Source organism: Ostrea edulis, chromosome 2, assembly GCF_947568905.1.
Source record: "Ostrea edulis chromosome 2, xbOstEdul1.1, whole genome shotgun sequence".
In the NCBI taxonomy this organism is placed as follows: Eukaryota; Metazoa; Mollusca; class Bivalvia; order Ostreida; family Ostreidae; genus Ostrea; species Ostrea edulis.
This window is the reverse complement of record NC_079165.1, coordinates 103,254,643-103,275,778: the sequence shown is the minus strand read 5'-3', so window position 1 is coordinate 103,275,778 and position 21,136 is coordinate 103,254,643. Positions and strand designations below refer to the sequence as shown.

The 21,136-nt window shown below is 33.3% G+C and overlaps 2 protein-coding genes across 8 annotated transcripts in view; one reads left to right on the top strand and one right to left on the bottom strand.

Moving 5' to 3' along the window:
* The window catches only part of LOC125681459 (alpha-catulin-like), a 47,812-nt gene extending 39,030 nt beyond the window's left edge, over nucleotides 1-8,782 (top strand). For all 3 annotated transcript variants that reach the window (XM_048921570.2, XM_048921569.2, XM_048921571.2), the window contains 4 exons: nucleotides 581-841; nucleotides 4,319-4,441; nucleotides 4,848-4,931; nucleotides 5,197-8,782. In XM_048921570.2, the coding sequence (XP_048777527.1) occupies nucleotides 581-841; nucleotides 4,319-4,441; nucleotides 4,848-4,931; nucleotides 5,197-5,397 (669 nt within the window). In that variant the 3' untranslated portion in view covers nucleotides 5,398-8,782. The remainder of the gene's footprint in view (nucleotides 1-580; nucleotides 842-4,318; nucleotides 4,442-4,847; nucleotides 4,932-5,196) is intronic.
* LOC125681460 (putative ankyrin repeat protein RF_0381) overlaps nucleotides 7,143-21,136 on the bottom strand; it is a 31,870-nt gene continuing 17,876 nt past the window's right edge. For 3 of the 5 annotated variants that reach the window (XM_048921572.2, XM_048921575.2, XM_048921574.2), the window contains 8 exons: nucleotides 20,839-20,949; nucleotides 20,643-20,747; nucleotides 20,290-20,394; nucleotides 16,677-16,745; nucleotides 14,758-14,799; nucleotides 14,497-14,601; nucleotides 11,960-12,076; nucleotides 7,143-9,647 (listed from right to left, as the gene is read on the bottom strand). In XM_048921572.2, coding sequence (XP_048777529.2) covers nucleotides 9,408-9,647; nucleotides 11,960-12,076; nucleotides 14,497-14,601; nucleotides 14,758-14,799; nucleotides 16,677-16,745; nucleotides 20,290-20,394; nucleotides 20,643-20,747; nucleotides 20,839-20,949 — 894 coding nt within the window. In that variant the 3' untranslated portion in view covers nucleotides 7,143-9,407. The remainder of the gene's footprint in view (nucleotides 9,648-11,959; nucleotides 12,077-14,496; nucleotides 14,602-14,757; nucleotides 14,800-16,676; nucleotides 16,746-20,289; nucleotides 20,395-20,642; nucleotides 20,748-20,838; nucleotides 20,950-21,136) is intronic. The other 2 variants (XM_048921576.2, XM_056155843.1) reach the window with 1 other exon arrangement.

Genomic DNA, 21,136 nt, shown 5'->3' with positions numbered 1-21,136 from the left:
ACGACATGAGTGATGGAGTATATTAACTGAGGAAATGTATTTTGCAATCTTTTCAAGTAAGTATATATACATGTATATCATCTTAGAAAATAGAAAATTGCACCCCCAATTTTGTTTTATATATACATGTATGTACTTGAGTCTGTTGGTTTTACTGTGTCAAGTTTGTAGTTTTAGTATTTCAAGTAATAGTGTTTGACATCTCTGACCATGGTGCAGTTGTAACACATTAATTTTGATGGATTTTTTTTTAGTCTTTTAATCTCATCAGTGTTTTGATTAGAGCAATGCAAAATGCTTTTCATTCACCAGTTTCTCGAGAAAACTATTGTGTATTCAAGTTTTTAATTAATCCATTCATTTTGAATGGGGTATTTCATGGAAAATTCTGTTGCTACTTTTGCTATGCCATTCAGTTAGAAAAGTTATTAACCACATAGAGCCATATTTTGGCTTGTTGGGGATCAGCATCTCCTGGGATTAACATTGCATCTTTTGAAATGCTGCCAATACTGGTATTCTTGTATGATAATATAGAGTTCTCTAGGGGAACTTATATGCTATATTTATAATATTTCAGGAACAAGCTAAGATAGCTAAACTTGGTTTGGAAATGAAATTGATCACATCAGAAATGGACGCAGAAACCGACAAATGGGAGGAGCCCGATAACGATATTGTCAAGCGTGCGAAAAACATGTCCAGCATGGCCTTCTCCATGTACCTGTTTACCCGTGGAGAGGGGCCTCTAAAAACCACACAGGACCTGTTTATTCAGGCCGAGTACTTCTCAGAGGAGGGCAACAAACTATACAAAACAGTCAGGGACTTCAGTGACAAGGTAATTGTCTGGGAAAGAAATGAATGTCAGAGCTTCAGTGTTGATGGTAATATGGTAATTATACAGAAATCTCTCCTGTTGTCAAGGTAACTTTTTATATATGTACGTTTGACATTGGATAATTACCACAATATTGTCAAAAGAACATTTCTCCAATACTAGGTACATTCTCCAATAAACATCAGGATATTGTATATAAAGCACATCCAACAATTTTCCGTTTCCAATGTTGAATTTGTAAGAATGAAAATTATTTTTACTTCTAAGTTATACTTATAAGTTATTTGATTTTTAAATTCATTGCTGTTAAAGAAAATATACATGATTGTTTCTCACTGTATTTTAAACCTTGGAAAATCTTAGAAAATGAACATGTAATTGATATATATACCTTTTACAGATATAACACATTACTCCTACTGTTTTTTGAAAATTATATCAATAAATGTAGATGTCTAATAACAGGCAAAATTTTCTCTTATCTATTGTTGTCTTCTATTCCATACCGATTACCAAATGTGTTTCATCATAGAAAACACCTTTTGTATAAAAATCATAATATACCGGTATATAATTAAAGTGATATAGATGAATATGACTTCAATGTATTTCAGTTTGAAATGTAGCATATCTTTTTTGAAATTGAAGAATATGTTGTGCAAAAACTGATATTAAAAACATATACGTCACCAACTGATAAAACAGTACAGAATTTTGCATTTATTGACGACAGTGATCATTAATAAATCAGATGTTCTTCATACTTATTGAAAGAAGTTTACCTTTGGACAAGTACTTAAATTAAGTTATGTGTAGAATAGTTTTCAGACATAACAAATATACTCTGCACATGAAATATTGAGGAAGTATCAGAGGCCGATTTATTGGTCATCATATGTTCATATACAGTATCATATAAGGCTGGGTTTTGTGAAAACACACCAACACATCTAAACATTTCTGTCATTTGTACAAGTTTCTCTATCCATGCTGTACTGCCAAAGGATGGCTGTCTTCTGACCAGAGAAATGCCATGTCACTGCAATCAGTGCTTACTGGCCAATACACTTTGCTCTGTCTGGATTAAACATCCACTGTTGGTAAAAAGTTCAAAAGTCCTTAAGAAATTTTTATTTTTTGATCTAGTCGTGTTCAATCCATTTACAGCAAACTGTATTTCTAACGGTAGAAATCGAGAATAGATTTTTAGAATTGAGTTCCTTTTTTTTTTTTTTTTTATAACATAACGTACTCAATTTTTCTTGACCTGATGTGATACCTTAAGCAGATATGTTACCTTGACCATAACATCACAATACATTGTTTTTTTTATCTAATGAATGTGTTGCAAGCATCTTGCACAATTTCAAGCATTCAGCAATGTACTTGTAATAAAATTGATACCATAATGTATTTTGACCCAATAAAAATATACAATTGTTGAAATTTTGAAGTCAGTACAATGCTTTAGCAACCTGAAAAGTACAATATTCACCAAGCCTGGAGGGTGAAGTGAGTATTGTACTTCAAGGATGCCTAAAGCAATGTATTGACTGATAAAATAATCAATAATTGTTATTTTAAGTGCTTTATTAATTTGAAACCAGTTACTGGAGCCTACAAAATTATATCTGGGTTGGTCATCTTTGTTTGCAGGTAAAGTGCAAAGCTTATAGACACAGAACTGATTAGAAATGCAAGTTACTAGAGCTTACCATAAGATACCTGATAGGCCATATTTGTGTACAGCTAAAGCATAAGATCTAGTCAAAAAGTTATTTAGCGAGATTTCATTGAAAGACCAAAAAATAACCAAAAGTATTGATTTTGAAATTCTCAATTTATTTTTGGTCGAATATTAGTAAAATCAAATATTATGTTCATTCACCTTTAGAGCACATTGAAGTAAAGATAACATTTTTTTTTTTTTTGGTTTGTTGGATCTCAGCCAATCAGAAAGCTTAGAATTATTCAATCATAATTCTTTATTGTTTTCACACAGTCTGTGAAATATATTGTGGTAGCATTTATACATTATGATATATCAGAACAATTAAGTTATGAGGGAGAGATGAATTATTGAAGTACAAATGTAGTGTAGTACATTCCACTGTTTCCTGCAGGTGTCAAATTTTAAATCTTCCACATTCAGAAAAATACTTTTTGTGTTTCATGAAAAGTTCTAATTCTGCAATTTCAACATTTAATGTTTCCTCGACAACTATCATGTTTTATACTTTATCCATGTTTATACTTTACCCACAAAATCAGCATTTTGTACATCCCTTTCGATCTGTTAGATAGGATACAACCCACAACCAAAACTAAGAATTCATTTTTTTATTAAGTGTACAATGTATATGAAATCTTAAGGCCAAAAAAAAATATATGTTGGTTTCCACTTTCACATCAAAATTTTTAAGGGTCAGTAGGTAGTTTTTTTTTTGTTTTTTTTTTGTTGCTTTTATAGGTTGAATTATTTTTTTAATGATTTAGTATTATATAAATATTGCATGTATTTGAGGGTAACATTGAAAATTTTCTCCCCGAGAAAACCATTGTCAACCGAGGCGTAACCGAGGTTGACAATGGTTTCTCGAGGGGTGAAAATTTCAATGTTACCCTCAAATACATGCAATATTTGTTTTATTATACTGAATGTTATGTTAACTGGAAAGCAGAAAAACTTACGTCTGTTGACATTTGATCAATCACTGTCGTGCGATATTTCGTATTTCGATGCGGGTACTCGCGTTTATTACAAACGCTCAAACGACGTTGTCTAGCAATCTACGGCGAACTGTAAGCGCATGAATTTGACGCATGTGATAATTTTTTATAATATCACCCGTTGTCAAGTACTGTTACCCGTTGCTAGATACTATCACCCTGGGTCGCGTGTTTTCTGTTCTCAGAGGGTAACAATGTTTTTTCAAATGCTTCTCGACCAATCAGGTTCGAGTATTTTACATGAAAGTATAATAATCTACTATAATGCATAAAACATAGTGACTGATTGTCTAGTAATCAAATAAAAGTTATAATATGGTAAACAAAAACTGTTTCTGTGTTTTAGAATCTGTTAGTGCATAATAAATAACTTGATAAGTCAATAAGTATATAATCTTGTTGTAGTGATGGCATTTGCAAAATCTGTGAGAATGGAAAAAAATGTGTTGGGTCAGCAGAAATTTTTAGGGTCGGTCGGGAAAGTGGAAACCAACATATATATCTTTTTGGCCTAATCTGAATAGGAGAATGCAACATCAAGTCTATAGTCAGGGGACGTTATCTCGATCTCAATCACTAGGGTTTTTCTGTCACCTGAAGGTCACTCAACTTTTCACTGAAAACTAATTCCACAATGTAAATAAGTATCTCTGCTCTACAATAATTTGATTTCATCAAGAATGTCTTGAGCATGTTAATGAGAAATAAAGCTATTCTTTTGGGCTGTATTGTGCATTTGATGGATAGGTGCCCTTGTGTGTCCATCGTGAGGAGTTGGTGATGAATTTGGAACGGATCCCAGCATGCTGTCAGCAGCTTCACTCCATCCTGCGGACTCAGACTACTGGCAAAACAGCCACATTCAACAAGGCAAGACTATTAAGCCAGAGATTACTTCTAATGTATATGTATTGCACATAGGTTTGTAAATAGTAATTACCCAGCTTTTATAACAGGTTTGCATCAGGATATGTTAAATTTACACTAGAAAACTCTTGTATTATTTTTATTCAAAGAGTGAATTCTTAAAACAGACCATTACCCGATTGAAACATATTATATATAAGATATTCTTAAACGTGCATTTAATTTCTTGTGCATTTTACTTTGCCTGTTAACATAATTTGAATGCCATAATTTCGATCAGCATTTGAGCATTAGGTTAATAGTTTATGTCTTAATCAGGCTATCCATAAAGTAGAACTTGCTGTCATTCAGCAGTATCATGTTCTGAACTTATTAATGTCTATGCATTACCATGTGTTTATAAATGTAGGTTGACAATGCAATCCAAGAAACAAAGAACTTGATGAACATTATAGCAAAAGTTGTGACCACTTCATTTGTTTGTGCAACAAAGGTAGACATTTTTATTTGATAGTGTTATTAGGGCATGTGCCAATAGAAATATTTGACATTTGTACATGACCAAATCTCTTAAGTTTTAGATTGTAGAAGCTTTTGTCTTATGTAGGGATATGATGAAAGGTACTCATTGACAGGATATTTGATTGTAATATAGAAAGGATGAAGTTAAAAGTACTAACAGAATGTAGATATAGGTAGTGCAGAAAGATTTGTATGCATCTTTAATGTTCTCATACAGTTGGTGTCAATTATTGTAGTACAACATAGACTACAGAAAGTCACCAGGTTCAAGTCGTCGATGGAGAAGTTCAGGTGAGGCTCGCTCAGCAACAAGCAGTGACAATGAGTCTATGTACAGTAGTTCTATGTCAGATGGACTCAATAAAAGTTCATCATCTAATAAACAGTTCTCCGCGAGTAATACAAGCTTGGATCGACAGCCCTCGGGTTCGAACTGAGAGCTCCACAATGACATCATATTCACTTGAGGGAGATGGTTTGGCACCTCTCAGAGAGGGCACAACATTTATCTCCCCTAGGCTACCGGTACCATTAATTTCCATACAGTGCAATATGCGTGAAAGCAGATTATACAGGATGCAGTGTATACTGTGATTATTTTTGACAGGTTGAATTGTGCTACCAACCGCAAATTAAAATGTATTGTGTGCAATAGACATTATGTTTTTCTTGTAATGGTGCCAATATGTCTTTGTGAATTTTTGGGGGTGTAAAATGTCTTTTAATATTCTAAAATCACTAACCCTTTTCACCTTAATATATTGAAGACTGCTCGTGTATTCTAGCAACCAATGTAAAACTTTGTGTCCAGTTGAGTGTTACATGACAAGTCTGTTTGAAATTTTACTGCCTTAAAAAAAGTACCTCAACATACCGTGTTGTGTAAATGGTGTACGGTAATTTAGTTTGCTTTAATCTGATCATTGTGGTTCATTATTTCATGTTAGGGAAAATCAATTAATTAGAAGCACACCAATCATGCATCTAATATTGTTGGTCAATTTTTATGTCAGAAAATAATGTACCAGTACTTTTATAATTTATAGCACTATTATAGTCACAGGGTATGGGTTAATCAAGCTGTCAGATGCATGTATGCAGGGAAAGTCAAGATCATATGATTTTCAAGTTGTTAAACTGGCCACATACACGAGTTCAAGTTCATAGTCTAGTTAACAGTATACTAATTTCAAAAGTGAAAACAAACCTGTTAAATGTACATATGATGTGCATTTTGTGAGAAAAACAAAAGAAAACAATAAAATATAACTTTGGTATGTTTCATCATCTATATAAATGTATTTTTTCTCCACAAACGGATGGCATTTGCTTATTATGAGTTCACCCGTACCTGTGAGATCATTCTGATTGATGTGCAACTTTCAATATCCCAAAATACTTGACGCTGCATAATCAATGATTATCTATCTCTTATGTTATGTGATAATAAAGATACTGTAACAGAAGTCACAGCTGATGTCGCTCGGCTGCAAGATTAAAACTCCGGCATAGAAATGACCTTTCTTAAAGACAGACAAATTTTGTAAGAAATCATTGTTTAACTGGCATGCTCATGTGGTACATAATGTAATTTGCAGTGCGGAAAGCAATGACACTGTACTGTGTATTATAACCAAACACAATGCAATGCAGCAAGGGTATTGCATAGTTACGTCTGGGGGGCACACAAAACTGACAATATCTCCTGCATTTTGTACACCAATTGATTTGTTGTTGCAGATGCCACTGCTTTTTGTAGAGCAAGTATAGTGTATAATAGGCATTCTGCTTCAAACTGATATGTAATCTTAGAGTTCAAGGGAAGCAAGTTTTTGTTTACTGTATTTACATAAATCAAAAGAAAGTAAAACTTATACATATATGTATGATACAAGATGTATTTGTGGCTGTTTATCAGAAAGCAGTGATTAGACTATGATTATATTATGTAAGTTCTGTTTATCACAGAAATACATGTACGTAGTCGTTTACCTCAAACATTTATAATCCTTGTAATATTCTATTTTTCAAGTATTAAAACATTTATAAGGTATATAAATACAAGTGTAACTTAACCAACACAAATTGTATACTTGAAATATGTATGGTACTGTATATGACATAATAGGGTATATTATCTGTATAAGGTTGTAAACAAGAAGTCCTAGTCCCCTGTGATTTATTTTTTTTTTTAATTTAGTCATGTTTATTTTGCACTTTGTTCAGATTTGCACAATTATTTTGAATGGTGCTTATATTAATTTTAATATATGTTAAACTCTTTATCAAACAGACCTTTCTTGCTTTTAATAGTCTACAAATTTTCAAGCATTCCATAGCATATGGGAGTTCCCTCTGCAATTTTTGTTTGGCAAAATTTCATTTCCTTTACTGCATGAAAATCTTTCTATTTGTATGTATGCATCTTTGATTTGTGAGTATACACTGTACATGTTGTATATTTGTGTGTATACATACTGTATATTTGTATGTATGCATCTGTACATTTGTATGTATGCATCTGTACAATCTGTAGATTTGCGAGTATACATACTGTACATGGTGTAGATTTGTACATAATTACAATATTTTTTGCCAAGGTATATTTACAAATTGTAATAATAGGCATTTCCTCATGAATGTGCAACAGTTGTAAACAATGTGCGTATGAATACAGCACTGATAAGTATCTATATAAGTAATCTACTTTAATGGCCGAGAATTGTGGCAGAAATTAACTGTAGAATTCAGTATAAAAAACGAATACACAAGGATACAGCTGTATGGACCGCAATGCTTCACACTAGCATACTTTTTAAGAAGCGCCAACATGCTTCATGAAACAGGCTGGCGTGAAGCGTTGCAGCTCATACTCTCATTTATTTTCAAAAATGAAATTTATTTAAGTATACATACTGTAATGTTGTTTATTTGTATGTATACATAGCTTATATGCTGCATATTTGTACATGTATGCATGATTTACAAACAAAACAATAATTTTGTGTTTGAAAATCTTGTGAATTTAGTTAGTAAGTGCTTGGTTAAATGTTTTCTCTTAAACTGATGCATACATGTTACTTGTGATTTTATTCCGGATTGCATGCCACTTTTCAAAATTGCCCCCCTCCCCCGAAATTTTATACCATATGGCCAGTTTCTCCATTTCTAGTATTTATGTAAAAAATTATTTTTTCTGAAAATTTTTATTTATGAAGTTAGGATGTACATTTTCCGAACCTATATTTTTGGAGATTAGAAGATGTGATATTTATAAATATACTCAGTCTTGTCCCATGAAAGATTGAGTGATCTCAAAGAAAAGTTGTCAATGCATTATTTTGAAATATATGATTTACATGTATATAGATCGTTTACTGCTATTTTTAAATGCATGGTTCAGTTGATGGTTAATGAAATGATATACCTACTGAGGAACATTTTTGTACCCCTTCAATGCATGACAGAACTGCAGAGATTGGTATGACTGGCGTTTGTCCCTCTACGTGCATCAGCAGTCACACTCGTGCAGGCAACATATATTGTCATATTCCTAGAAAATCATGGTTATTTGACTTCTCAAATATAAAGGTCTTAAAAAAAAATTAGTCTTTCAAAATGCCTTTGATTTGATTCCTATATATTTGAAAACTGATGCTAAGCCTCTTTTTCCATGCATGTTTGTATTGTTTTGTGGTCATCTACAAATGTATACTTCATTTATTGTATTTATTTATTATGATTTTTTGCATGTTATATGTTCAGGTTGTACCTTATGTATGCTATTGCAGAGATTATTAAAAAAAAAAAATCCGACATAAAGTATTGTTGTCATTATTTACAGACATTGTTTACAATGTCAGTAGTTTACATTTTCAAATTTATAATCTTTTTCAATTGTCAGGCTTAAAGAGGTCATATTTTACGTTCATGTTATATTATGACATAAATAATCTTGTGCTGTTAATGAACTGTTCTTCCTCTAACAGTATTTATTCTACACGATCAATCTATCGGTGTTCCTCAAAATGCACAGATTTAAAATATTACAAACTTGAAGGCCACATTTGTATGAGCTTGTGTCAGTTAAAAGAATTTTAATGCAGCTTTGATACAAAGTTATGTATAAAAAAAAAAAATAAAGAGGTACACAACATACACAAGTTTTATCACAGATACTGAAGTCAGCTCCTCAATATGTACATATTATATACTATAAATCATACATTGATAATGCAGTACAATGAAATCTACCACTGTGTAGCAATGACCTGTCCTCAAACACGAAATTGTTTTTTTTTAAATCAATGCAACAAAAAGTCAGTACATGCACTTTCACCATGAACCCACAATAAAATAAATCGCACATGTATATCTAATATCAATAAATATACACGTACTAGTATATAAAGGCAATCTGTATGCATAGATTTTAACAATGAACAAATTATATAGTTATTGGTATCTGAGACACAAATATCTGTTCAAAGACCCTTGACTTCATAGACAACCCCATCTGTAGTTTGGACTGAGCGCGTCTTGGCACTAACGGTTTGTTGATTTCATTCTGGCGCATCTGCTTCTTGGCGAGAATATTGACTAGGTCCACCATTTTTAGAGTTGCAGCCCTTTCCACAACATCCATTGCAACAATCACTTCCTGGCCCTCCTTGCTCTTCCTTTTATACTGAAGCACATATTATATAATAAACATGAAACTTCAATTGAATACAGATTAAACATTAATTAATGTCGCCAATATTTGAAACTTTTTTCTTAATCCATATATAATACTTTCATGTTGATTAATGTTTTTGTGCATCAGAAGTTCTAGTACCGGTCTTTTACAGAAGTGGCATGGACAAAACACTATTACATTTGGTTGTGAAACACATTCGTGATTTAAAAGTTTGTCAGTTCATGACTGACAGTCCTGTGACTGATTATATTTATCAAATGTGCAAACATGTACATAACGCGTAGTGTTCTTTATTATAGACCTGGCTTGAATTTCTCAAAATAATTATAAACTTTAGTTGAAATTTGGAATTAAGTCTGAGATTTTATTCTTTTGACTGCTCAAATAAAAATGAAAACTCGGACTTACGTTTCAGACTTTTTTGGAGAAACCCAAGCCTGGCCTGAAGGTTATAAAAACTTTTACCATACTCAAACTTAGCCATGTTTGTTTGGCGTACAACTTTGAGCAAAGCTCTGAAGCATTCACAAAAAATCTTGAGCATGTACTCCACTTGAGTACGAGAATGATTTGTAAAAGTTTAATAACCTTCACATATGACTATGATTTAGAGCGAGGGGAAGGAGTATGAAAACATGCTCAAAAAAAATTTATAACCTCCAGGCCTGATCTCAGATAGCGGTACATGTATTTATGCAAGGAAACTTGTTGCAGTTGTCATGATTTTCTGGTAAAAAAAAAAGAAGAGATCTATGGGCCCTTAAGGTCACCTGAGTATTAAGTAATAAAAATATTTTCTGAAGCATTATAGTGATGCAATGAGTTTATCGGGGATCTTTCAAATTCGGAGAACTGAATGGCCTCAATAGTAACATTAATTTCCTTTAAGGTTTTCTCTTTTGCGAAATCATGATCTTTTATATCAGTGCTATTATAATCAAGTGATCATGGTCCAGGGTCACGCCAAAATTTGTTAAAAAACAACTTGTTCCAGTAATGAGCTTCACCGTCTCTGATAAAATCAAGGTTTGAAATTAATATTTCTTTCAGGTTTACCAGTTCCCTTGACTTTAACAAACTGACATATCTAAAATTTTGACACGCTTTCTGGTTATTCAGTTTTTGTGTCTAGTATTCACATCCCAGATCCTTTCACTAAAAAATTATGTCTTAATAGAAATTAATGTTTTCAACTGTTATTACCAGTGACCTTGATCAAATAATCTTCCTCCTGGGTCATAATAGCAAATCTCAGTGTTAAGTGCAAGACTTTGATGTCTCTAGATTAGATAGTTGTAACCTGGACGGACCACAGAATTCACAATTATTTTTACTCTTCCTACACCAGGGATACAAAATGTTAATTTTGGCAACAACTGACCTTGTATTTGACAAATGAAATGACAACAAGTGTGATGAACAAAATTGTCACAATTTTAAACCAGTTACAATAAGAACAAGATGTGTTTGTAAAACACAAATGCCCCCCGATAATGGCCAATTCCGAAGATGGCCAAGGTCACAAGGACAAATATCTTGGTAACAGTAGAAAGATCTTGTCACAAGAAATGATCATGTACAATATGAAAGCTCTAATATGTACCATTTAGAAGTTATGACCAATGTCAATTTTTTTAAAAGTAGGTCAAATGTCAAGGTCAAAAGGTTTAGTACCAATGGAAAGGTCTTGTCACAAGGAAAACTCATGTGAAATACCAAAGCTCTAGCTCTTACTGTTCAAAAGCTATTAGCAAGGTTAAAGTTTTCAAAAAGTAGGTCAAACTCCAAGGTCACAGGGTCAAAAATGTTGGTTCCCATGGAAAGGTCTTGTCATAAGGAATACTAATGTGAAATATCAAAGCTCTATCACTTACTATTCAAAAGTTATTACCAAGGTTAAAGTTTCTTACAGAATGACAGACAGGACAAAAACAATATGCCCCCAGATCTTCGATCTATAAAAAGGAGTTAAAATGAAATCGGATAAAGACCACCGTAGAAAATATCTGGCCATACATATATACATGTATCTATATATACAACATTAAAACCTATGCTGTTTGTATAGGTATAATTCAAGCATGCATGAACAAGAGAACTCCATTGCATGGGAACAAAAATTTGTTTTGATTGTAATGTGAGCCAAGTTGTCCTGATGGTCACCTAACATGAAACTCGCTCATTCTAACTGTGTATACCTACACTGTCATTATGTTTTGAAATAGACAATCTCATGCACTGTTGTTCGTTGATACTTGAAAATCTTGCAAGAGATTTATAAAACTAAAATGTTTTCTTACACACTCTTTCCTGAATAAGTCTGCCCCTAGGTGTGCCAGTCTGACTGCTATGTCTTCTTTACCGTAATCTACAGCTAGAAATATGACGTCCCTATAGGAGGACATCAATGGGCCAAGCTGAAAGTGAAAGTAAATAAATGTATATCGGTGAATGCGAAAGCAGAGAGATCATACATTGCACATACAGTATATGTACATTAGGTAGTGTGCAATAATTTAGTTTCAGATTGTTGTCTCCTTGAAGCAGTGGTGTCATTATAGCTACACATATATTCTGTGTACAATTAATGGCTAATTTGATTTAATTTAATCTGATATGGCACAGATTGCTCTTCCCTGTGATGATTATATAGCTGCACATTTTTATACATTAAAAAATGTATGGCTCATCATTTTAACAAGAAAAAGCAAAATTGTGATAAGGGAGAAAACTCTTCCAAGAACAAACATAAAAAAAATGTTAAACTAACATAAGTATAGTGCCTATCAAATTATTTAAATGATTAGTATCAAAAATCCTTCTTAAGTAACCAATCTATTCTTCTATTAACTATATTTAAAAGAATTAAGTGTTCCAAGCAAGTTGATGGTGCATGTATATTATAGGGTTATTGAACTTATATTGGTGAATATTGGCACGAGTTGGCTGTCAAAATGCACGAGCTTGCGAGTGCATTTTGACAGCCAACGAGTGCCAATATTCACCTATATAAGTTCAATAACCCTTTTATTATATAGCTAAAGTATTTAGTTGTTAAATTATATCCCTTTTCACTCAAAATACTCCAAAATAGACGAGAATTCATCAATATTGGCATCTAAGGTGGTGTGCAATATCAGCATGCATTTCTTAACTGTTCAATATTTAACCCGTCATTAATGCATGAAACAAACTGATTTTGTAAATGGGGACACCATAATTTATATACAGTAAAACATTTTGCTTTAGTATATCAATATCAAATACCGACTCTGTCAGATTCGGAGGACCGTCGTCTGCCATTTTGGCTTGTTTACGTCGTTTTGGTAACGTCAATATTGAACGCTCATACTCGGAATGTTTCGGGCGCATACAATTTACGTAATGCAAAGTTAGCGTTCAATAAATTCTCAGGATATTGAACGCTAACATTCTCTAGATTTTACGCAGATTTTATAATAGACTATTTATTAGCTATATAATAAATTAAAATACCATCTTCAGACAGGAAATACTTGAAGACTGAATATCAAAAGTCCCATCTCTCGGTACATAGTTCTAGTGTGTGACCATGGGCACATGTTTCTGTTATTTATGAAACTATTGTATTTTTACACATGTGCATGTATAGATTTTACCAATCACATGATTTGACAGATAGAGGGATGTACAACAAGAGACCCATGGGCCACATCGCTCACCTGAGTCACCTTGGACTTTCCAATATATTTGCATGTAAAACCGCAGTCCCTATTATGGCCCCATCCTACCCCTGGAGGCCATGGTTTTTGCAAACTTGAATCTACACTATATCAGAAAGCTTTCATGTAAATGTCAATTTCTTTGGCCCAATGGTTCTTGAGAAGATTTTTAAAGATTTTCCCTATATATTTGTATGTATAACTTTGATCCCCTATTGTGGCCCCATCCTACCCCCGGAGGCCATGGTTTGAACAAACTTGAATCTGTACTATGTCAGGAAGTTTTCACGTAAATCTCAGCTCTTCTGGCTCAGTGGTTCTTGAGAAGATTTTTAAAGATTTTCCCTATATATTTCTATGTAAAACTTTGATCCCCTATTGTGGTCCAACCTACCCCGAGGGCCATGATTTGATCAAACTTGAATCTGCACTATTTCAGGAAGCTTTCATGTAAATCTCAGCTCTTATGGCCCAGTGGTTCTTGAGAAGAAGATTTTGAAGTATTTTCTTTATTTATTCTCATGTAAAACTTTGATCCCCTATTGTGACCCCAACCTTACCCCGGGGACATGATTTGAACAAACTTGAATCTGCACTATGTCAGGAAGCTTTCATGTAAATCTCGGCTCTTCTGGCTCAATGGTTCTTGAGAAGATTTTTAAAGATTTTCCCTATACATTTCTATATGAAACTTTGATCCCCTATTGTAGCCCCATCTTACCCCTGGGGGCCATGATTTGAACTTGAATCTGCACTATGACAGGAAGCTTTCATGTAAATGTCAGCTCCTTTGGCCCAGTGGTTCTTAAGAAGATTTTTTAAAAATGACTCTACCCTAATTTAACATTTTTGTGATTACCTCCCCTTTGAAGGGGGCATGGCTCTTCATTTGAAGAAACATGAAAGCCCATTACCCAAGGATGCTATGTGTTAAGTTTGGTTGAATTTAACCCAGTGGTTCTGGAGAAGAAGGTGAAAAGTTTACAACAACGACACCGATGACAGACAACGGACAAATTTTTATCAGAAAACCTCACTTGAGCCTTTGGCTCAGGTGAGCTAAAAAGCAATCCCTAATTTTATTATACTTTACAAGTGACATGGAAACTGTTATATCGTAGCTGTAAATCACTTACTATATTAGGAAATGCGGTCACTGGCACAGGAAAATCTCGTATCAAATCGATGAATTCTTTTAATCCTTTCTGTTTAGATCGAATCACTTTTCTTAGGTCTTCATACTATTTTTTGGATCAAAAAAAATATTTCAATGTGATGTTCATTAACTTCAAAATTTTTGTTTTGAATTAAAAGTTGAATTGCAGAAAAAAAATTCTACCTCAATAACTAACTATATTAGCATCAAATTTCAATAGAATTCATTAAAAATTACAAACCTTTTCAACACACATAAGTTCTAATTCCATTCCATATTTAGCCTGGAGATATAAAAGCCATGCACAGATCAATTAGTAGCGAGTTGAAACTTCTTTTCATGCACATCTTATTTCCTTGGCGTGTTAAAAGAGAATTTCTTCCAAGGTTATTGTATACATGTATTTATAGTTGCAGTTAATTCTCAATATAAATTTTTGATAAGGATTAGTGTTGTTTTTAAAATCTGTCATATCAAACAAGCAAGAGCTTTAAATTTCAGACCAAACAAATGACTGTGTGCACATTCATTCCATCATGCTAAATGTGACTGGAAATGGTATTCATTTGACTTCTGTGAAAATCAGAGTGATGAGGTAACTGTAGTTTTGATCACAAGAGGTCATTATTTCAATATCACAAGAAGAAATGGAATAGTCAAAAGCAGTGTTACGTGCAAATCGTAAAAGTGATGGTTTTTTTATTCAATAGTAGATGCATTTTACATTGAAACAAGGTATTTTAAGGTGTTCAATACATGTATGGCAGCAGTAAATATTAAACACATATGATTAAAATATTGATTAATATCATCGCCAAATTTAATTCATTATCCTGCCATATATTTTTTCAAATTGCAAAATGGGGCAGTTTAACAAGAATCAAAAGTACATAAAAAATCCAAAGAACAAGGTACGATTGTGTATATAAAAAGGTCCAAAACATTTCTCTGTTTTAAATGCATCTTGAATTAAGCTTTATCCGTGTTTTAAGTAATTTAAATATATGACAAGTATACTATCTCAACTTAAATCAAAGATATTGTTTATTTGATAGCATTATTACGTCATAAATAAGACTTTTCCCCGCCTTTTTTCAAACAAAACTTAATAACTTTTAAATTTCATCCAGATTATTGCCTATGGAAAAGGTGTGCCCATCTGTCGAGCAAAATGAAATTAATATTTATTATATACCCTTCAATGGATCGTTCTTTGATACTGTGGATTTCACAGCGTGTGATCCGGTTTTCCGGATCACCACACTGTGGTTTTCTGATTCCATATCAGTATCCTCTGAAACTGATGCTGTAACAATGACGTCACAATGCATCAACGCAACGTTATTTGCGGAAAATATTGACCGTATCACAAACGAAATTGCATACACAAAACATAATTTCATGGTATGTCTGTGTTTTTGATAATTTGGATTACATTTATTATCTTATAAATGTGGATTTAATTTTGGGGTATATAATAAATGTATCATTACTACAGTAACTTGATCCGAAGAGTTGGATCATGTCTCGTTGACAGGCGCGGATCATCAGATCAAACTCGACGCTTTGCGTCTCGTGTGATCTGATGATCTGCGCCTGTCAACTTGACGTGATCCGACTCTTCGGATCAAGTTACTGTAGTAATAATATATATATATTGTTTATTAATAGACGATAAAAAATATATTTGAATATGAATTTGCTCGACGCATGGGCTGCATGTTTTTTGAAAGGAAAACCACCTGAATTTATGAATTTTTTCATTGATTTTGGCAATTTTATGCCAACTTCACGCTCTTGTCATTACAACACGAAGCAATTTTGGATCAAATCAAATGTAGCTTGGGTTTTCTTATATATTCTCTTTTGGGATGGCAGATTTTGGGACTCCTATTGAAATCATCAATTTTCTGGGTTAGATGACTGTAGAAACTGTACCTGCTCCTTTAATATTCTTTGGTTTTGTTTTAGTTAATTGTTATCTAAATTAATTTATTTGTAATATAATTTTTATTATGATTATAGTAAATACTAAACTACATTTACCAAATGAAAGTAACATATAAATTTTAAATTACATGTATTATTAAATCATAAGTAATTAGGTTAACGAACAAGAGTTATCAAAACTTCAGCAGAACTCCCAGTGACAGTGCTTACTGTGATCTCTTCATCAATCCATTCCTGCTTCTTAGTAAACTCGGCAAAATCTTCTCCTCTTCTACCTTTCTGTAAAAAAGAGCTTGATAATAATAATATTTACTTATATAGCGCCCTATATGAATATAAATAACAACTCAAAAGCGCTGCACACAATAAAAATGATACAGCATGTTATAAAAGTAGTAAAAAGAAATTATAATAGCATTAAGACAGATAATATCAAAACAATGCTAGAAAACATCAATAATGTGAAGTAAAATTATTAAAATCTAAAACATGATATGCATGAAAGAAAAAAAAGGTTCCACGCCATACAATCAAATGATATAAAATACAATAGTTGAAATAAATATACAATTATACACCTGAAAGAGTCATGTTAAAATGATGGTAAAGAAACCATAAAGATTTAACCACCTATAATACTAATCAAAGTACTTAAAGTACTCGTGGGAGTTGAACATTGTGGAAATTCAGTTAGAAAAGATAGTACTGGAAGGGTAGGGGGATAAATGACTGAATATTATCATGATTTTAGATACAAATCAACTGTTGTTGTTTTTCAAAGCGTTACAACAGCAAACATGGATAATGGAAGGCCCATGGGCCACAACGCTCCTCGAGTAACTGAAGTCGTGTTGTTGTTTTCTAGAATTTCACCCCTTTATATTCTCATGAAAAATGTGACCACATATTATGGCCCAAACATTCAAATCAATATGGTTATCAATGCCTTGCAGTTATGAAGAATCGATAGGCTTCTTGTCTTACTTAATCGATCTAAGTTTGATTGAGATCCTATAATTCGTTCAAGAGCTATGGTGCGGAAAACAAAATTTTCTCCAAATTTCAGTCTATTTATAGCCAGTGACCTTGACCTTTGACCTAGTGACCCCAAAATCGATAGGCTTCCTCATCTTACTGACGGTGACAATCCATCTAAGTTTGAATGAGATCCTATAATTTGCTCAAGAGCTATGGTGCGGAAATGAAATGATGCGTGCCCGCCTGCCCGCCCAAAGGCACTTCATCGGATCATAAGCCGAGTTCGACTTCATCGCAACTCCGCTAAAAATGAAACTCTAGTCAAATAATGTTATTTATTGCCAAGGTATTTGGGATATTATACTGTGGCTCAAACAGGGGGTGAATGAACCTGACAGTATGGAAAGCATATAGTGGAATCAGACTTGTGATGCTGGAAATCTATAGTGATTAATAAACTATACATGTACAAGATCCATAACTATTTTTTTTTTCAGTTTGTGAGGGAGAATCCTCATGTCTCTTTCATCTGTAGACAAATAAACAATGTGTTTTGACCAGAGCAATTTCCAATCCTTTTTGCAGCATAAATTCAACATTGTGGCAACTGGGTTAAAATTTTGATAGTGAAGTAATACATGGCAGCACCTTATCCCATGCTCTTAAAATTTCTGTTTGACACACACTCATGACATCCACTCAAACATTACAGAGTGCAACAAAATTCCATTGTAATAGGGGATTCAAAATGGATAACTGGTACAAAATATGGTACATACTATTCAAAAAGGATAATGAATTTGACATACTGATGTCTTAGAAAAGGAAATTCTGACATCGGAGCTCTAAGCGTTTTCAAACATTGTCATTTGATAAAAGTGTTCTACATTTTAAAAAATTGAGATTAATATGTCTTTACATACATAGGTGAGAAAGTTTCCATTATTCCTAGCCGAGACATACCATATATGCGCAAAAAATTCATAAACAAATATCACACTACTCACGTAGAAAATGTGGACCTTACCGTCATCAAGCGCAGCGAAACACGCCATTTCGAGATTATAGTCGATGAATGAATAAGGTACACTCATTTTGTATCTATTTTGTGACTTTCTTTATTAAAAGGAACAGTTCTCTAATGTGTAACGTGCAATTACTATGTAATTCAATAACTTGAAGCATGAAGAAGTTTCACTTTGCCACCGGATATAAGAAATTTTATTTCGTATTCCGATCCCAATCGAAAGTTGTTGACTGGGAATGACGTGTTTTAATTCAATCTACATGCAACATCAAGCATTTTTTATATCACATTAAAAAAAAAACCAAATATATACACAAAGTTGTAGAGTTATTTCTTGTAAATTTTCTGAGGTTTCGCACCATATTCGATATTTCGCGCCACGGTGTCAATAGGGCTTGTGTGCAGTTGTCGTTCGTTTCCCTATCAATGTTTATAGGTGACGCTGCGCTACAAACGATAATTTTCAACCTTATCTTTTATTTTTCTATGTATATCAGTATCAATTTGATCGAAATCTTGTATTCAAATTGATTTGAATACAATATCATTGCATTTATTTACATGTCAATTATCAAAATTAGATTAATTTAGAAAAGTTACATGGATTATTTAATGGAGGATGTTTATAAAAGTTTATGTTGATTTACCTAGGAGTAATTCAGCTGACACAGAACCCCCGCTGACGACCACTATACAAATCAATACAAATTACTGCGCAGAAAAGTGCGTGATGACCCAGGGAGATTGAACATAGTTCAACTCCCAATAATATGCAAGTCTAAAAAGATGTGTTTTTAAATGTTTTTTAAAAGTGTTCAAATTCTGACAATATTATGGCAGAGGGTATCAGGCAGAGAGTTCCAGAGTGTAGCTGTTGCCACATCCAAGCACCTGTTTCCATATGTGGAGGTTCGACATCTAGGTCTAACTAATGTCAGTGAATTTTCAGATTTTATGGAACGATTTGGTTGGTAAACAGTGATCACCTCCTCCAAGTATTTTGGTGCCATCTTCTGAATCACCTTATATGCATAGAGGATACATCATATTTTACCATAATATCAATTGAATAAATATTCAATGGAAACTTTCACAATTTGACCGTTTGGGTAACTGGACATCATGCAATGGAAACTACCACGATTTGACCGTAAGGGTATCTGGACATCATGCAACGGAAACTTTCACAATTTGACCGTTAGGGTAACTGGACATCATGCAACGGAAACTTTCACGATTTGACCGTTAGGGTAACTGGACATCATGCAACGGAAACTTTCACGATTTGACCGTTAGGGTAACTGGACATCATGCAACGGAAACTACCACGATTTGACTCTTTGGTAACTGGACATCATGCACTGATTATCATACTACATGTATAAAATGACAAACTTACAAAGATGCACAAAGAGACTGATTCGTTGTTTCTTTTGGGTGTAGGAGACCTAGGTTTTACAAATAAAACTCAAAAACAGATGGATCGCACTAATATATATCAGAATCTTTGTTCTATTGGTAAAAGTCAATAAATTTATACACATATATCTGTGTGTGTGTGTGCATGCGTGCGTGTACGTGCTTGGCTCCAAGTAATGTTTAGTAGAACTGTCCTTATGTGGCGAATCAAGCGACTTTGGCATGATCTATTACCCGGAAAAATGACGATGAAAGTCATCGCAAGGGAAATTTCAAACGAGTGAGTAACATCTTTATCAATAAGAAATTTCTCTTTTCATTTGACCCCTGTTATTACAAGAAACAGCTGTGTGTATACTGCTATCATGCCCACTTAGGAGATGCATGTATTCCCCTTACCACATCCAAAAGAGCCTTGTCTATCCCGGCCTGTTCCAAAGATTTGCGGATACTCTCTCCATCTAGATCCAGGACGAAGGTATAATGGTACGCTGTTCTCTTGCACTGTAAGTTACATAAAAACCTTTAAAGGTTTGATTGATTCAAGAGCAATTTAGTTGGGTTTTTTTTAAAAATACTCCAGGATATATTGCATAAAATACCAGGAAGATTGGTATACATGAATATAACTTCATCACTGATCAGAAATTTTTAAATAATAAAATGACAAGAGTTATACATCAACTCTGAAATATAAACTTGCAAGCAAGATGGTGCAGATTTAATCCTTTAATATTTTTACATTTGCTTACACAGTCCTGGGCGTTAATATCAATCTGGTATGGCTGTTTCAGTATGAAATTGATTACATCCTCCCTGGCAAACAGTGTAGCTAAAATCAGTGGAGTCCGCAATCCCTAAAATAATAAATATATATTAATTTAATATTGAATACTTGAACCTACATTTTACAAATTATATCAGAAATGTCTAGTATGGATCTCTGACCTTGTCTTTAGAATTGATTAACATCTCTGGTTCTGTACAGCTGTGAAGAATGGAAGAAAATTCACTGAGTGGTTCCTCTCTGATGGCCAGGTGGAGCAGCCTCACTTGTTCCTATAATAGATGGAATATTCTATCTCTATGATGTTGAAATTTAAAAACTGTATTATCAATGAAGTAAACAGAAACTTAAGTAAATACTATGTTGTTTAGAGGTCAGAGTTTAAGATCAAGGACAAAGAAAGACATTCGGTAGAATTAGTAACTCAAGACTGTACGCCAAATAGCTGAACAAAAACTA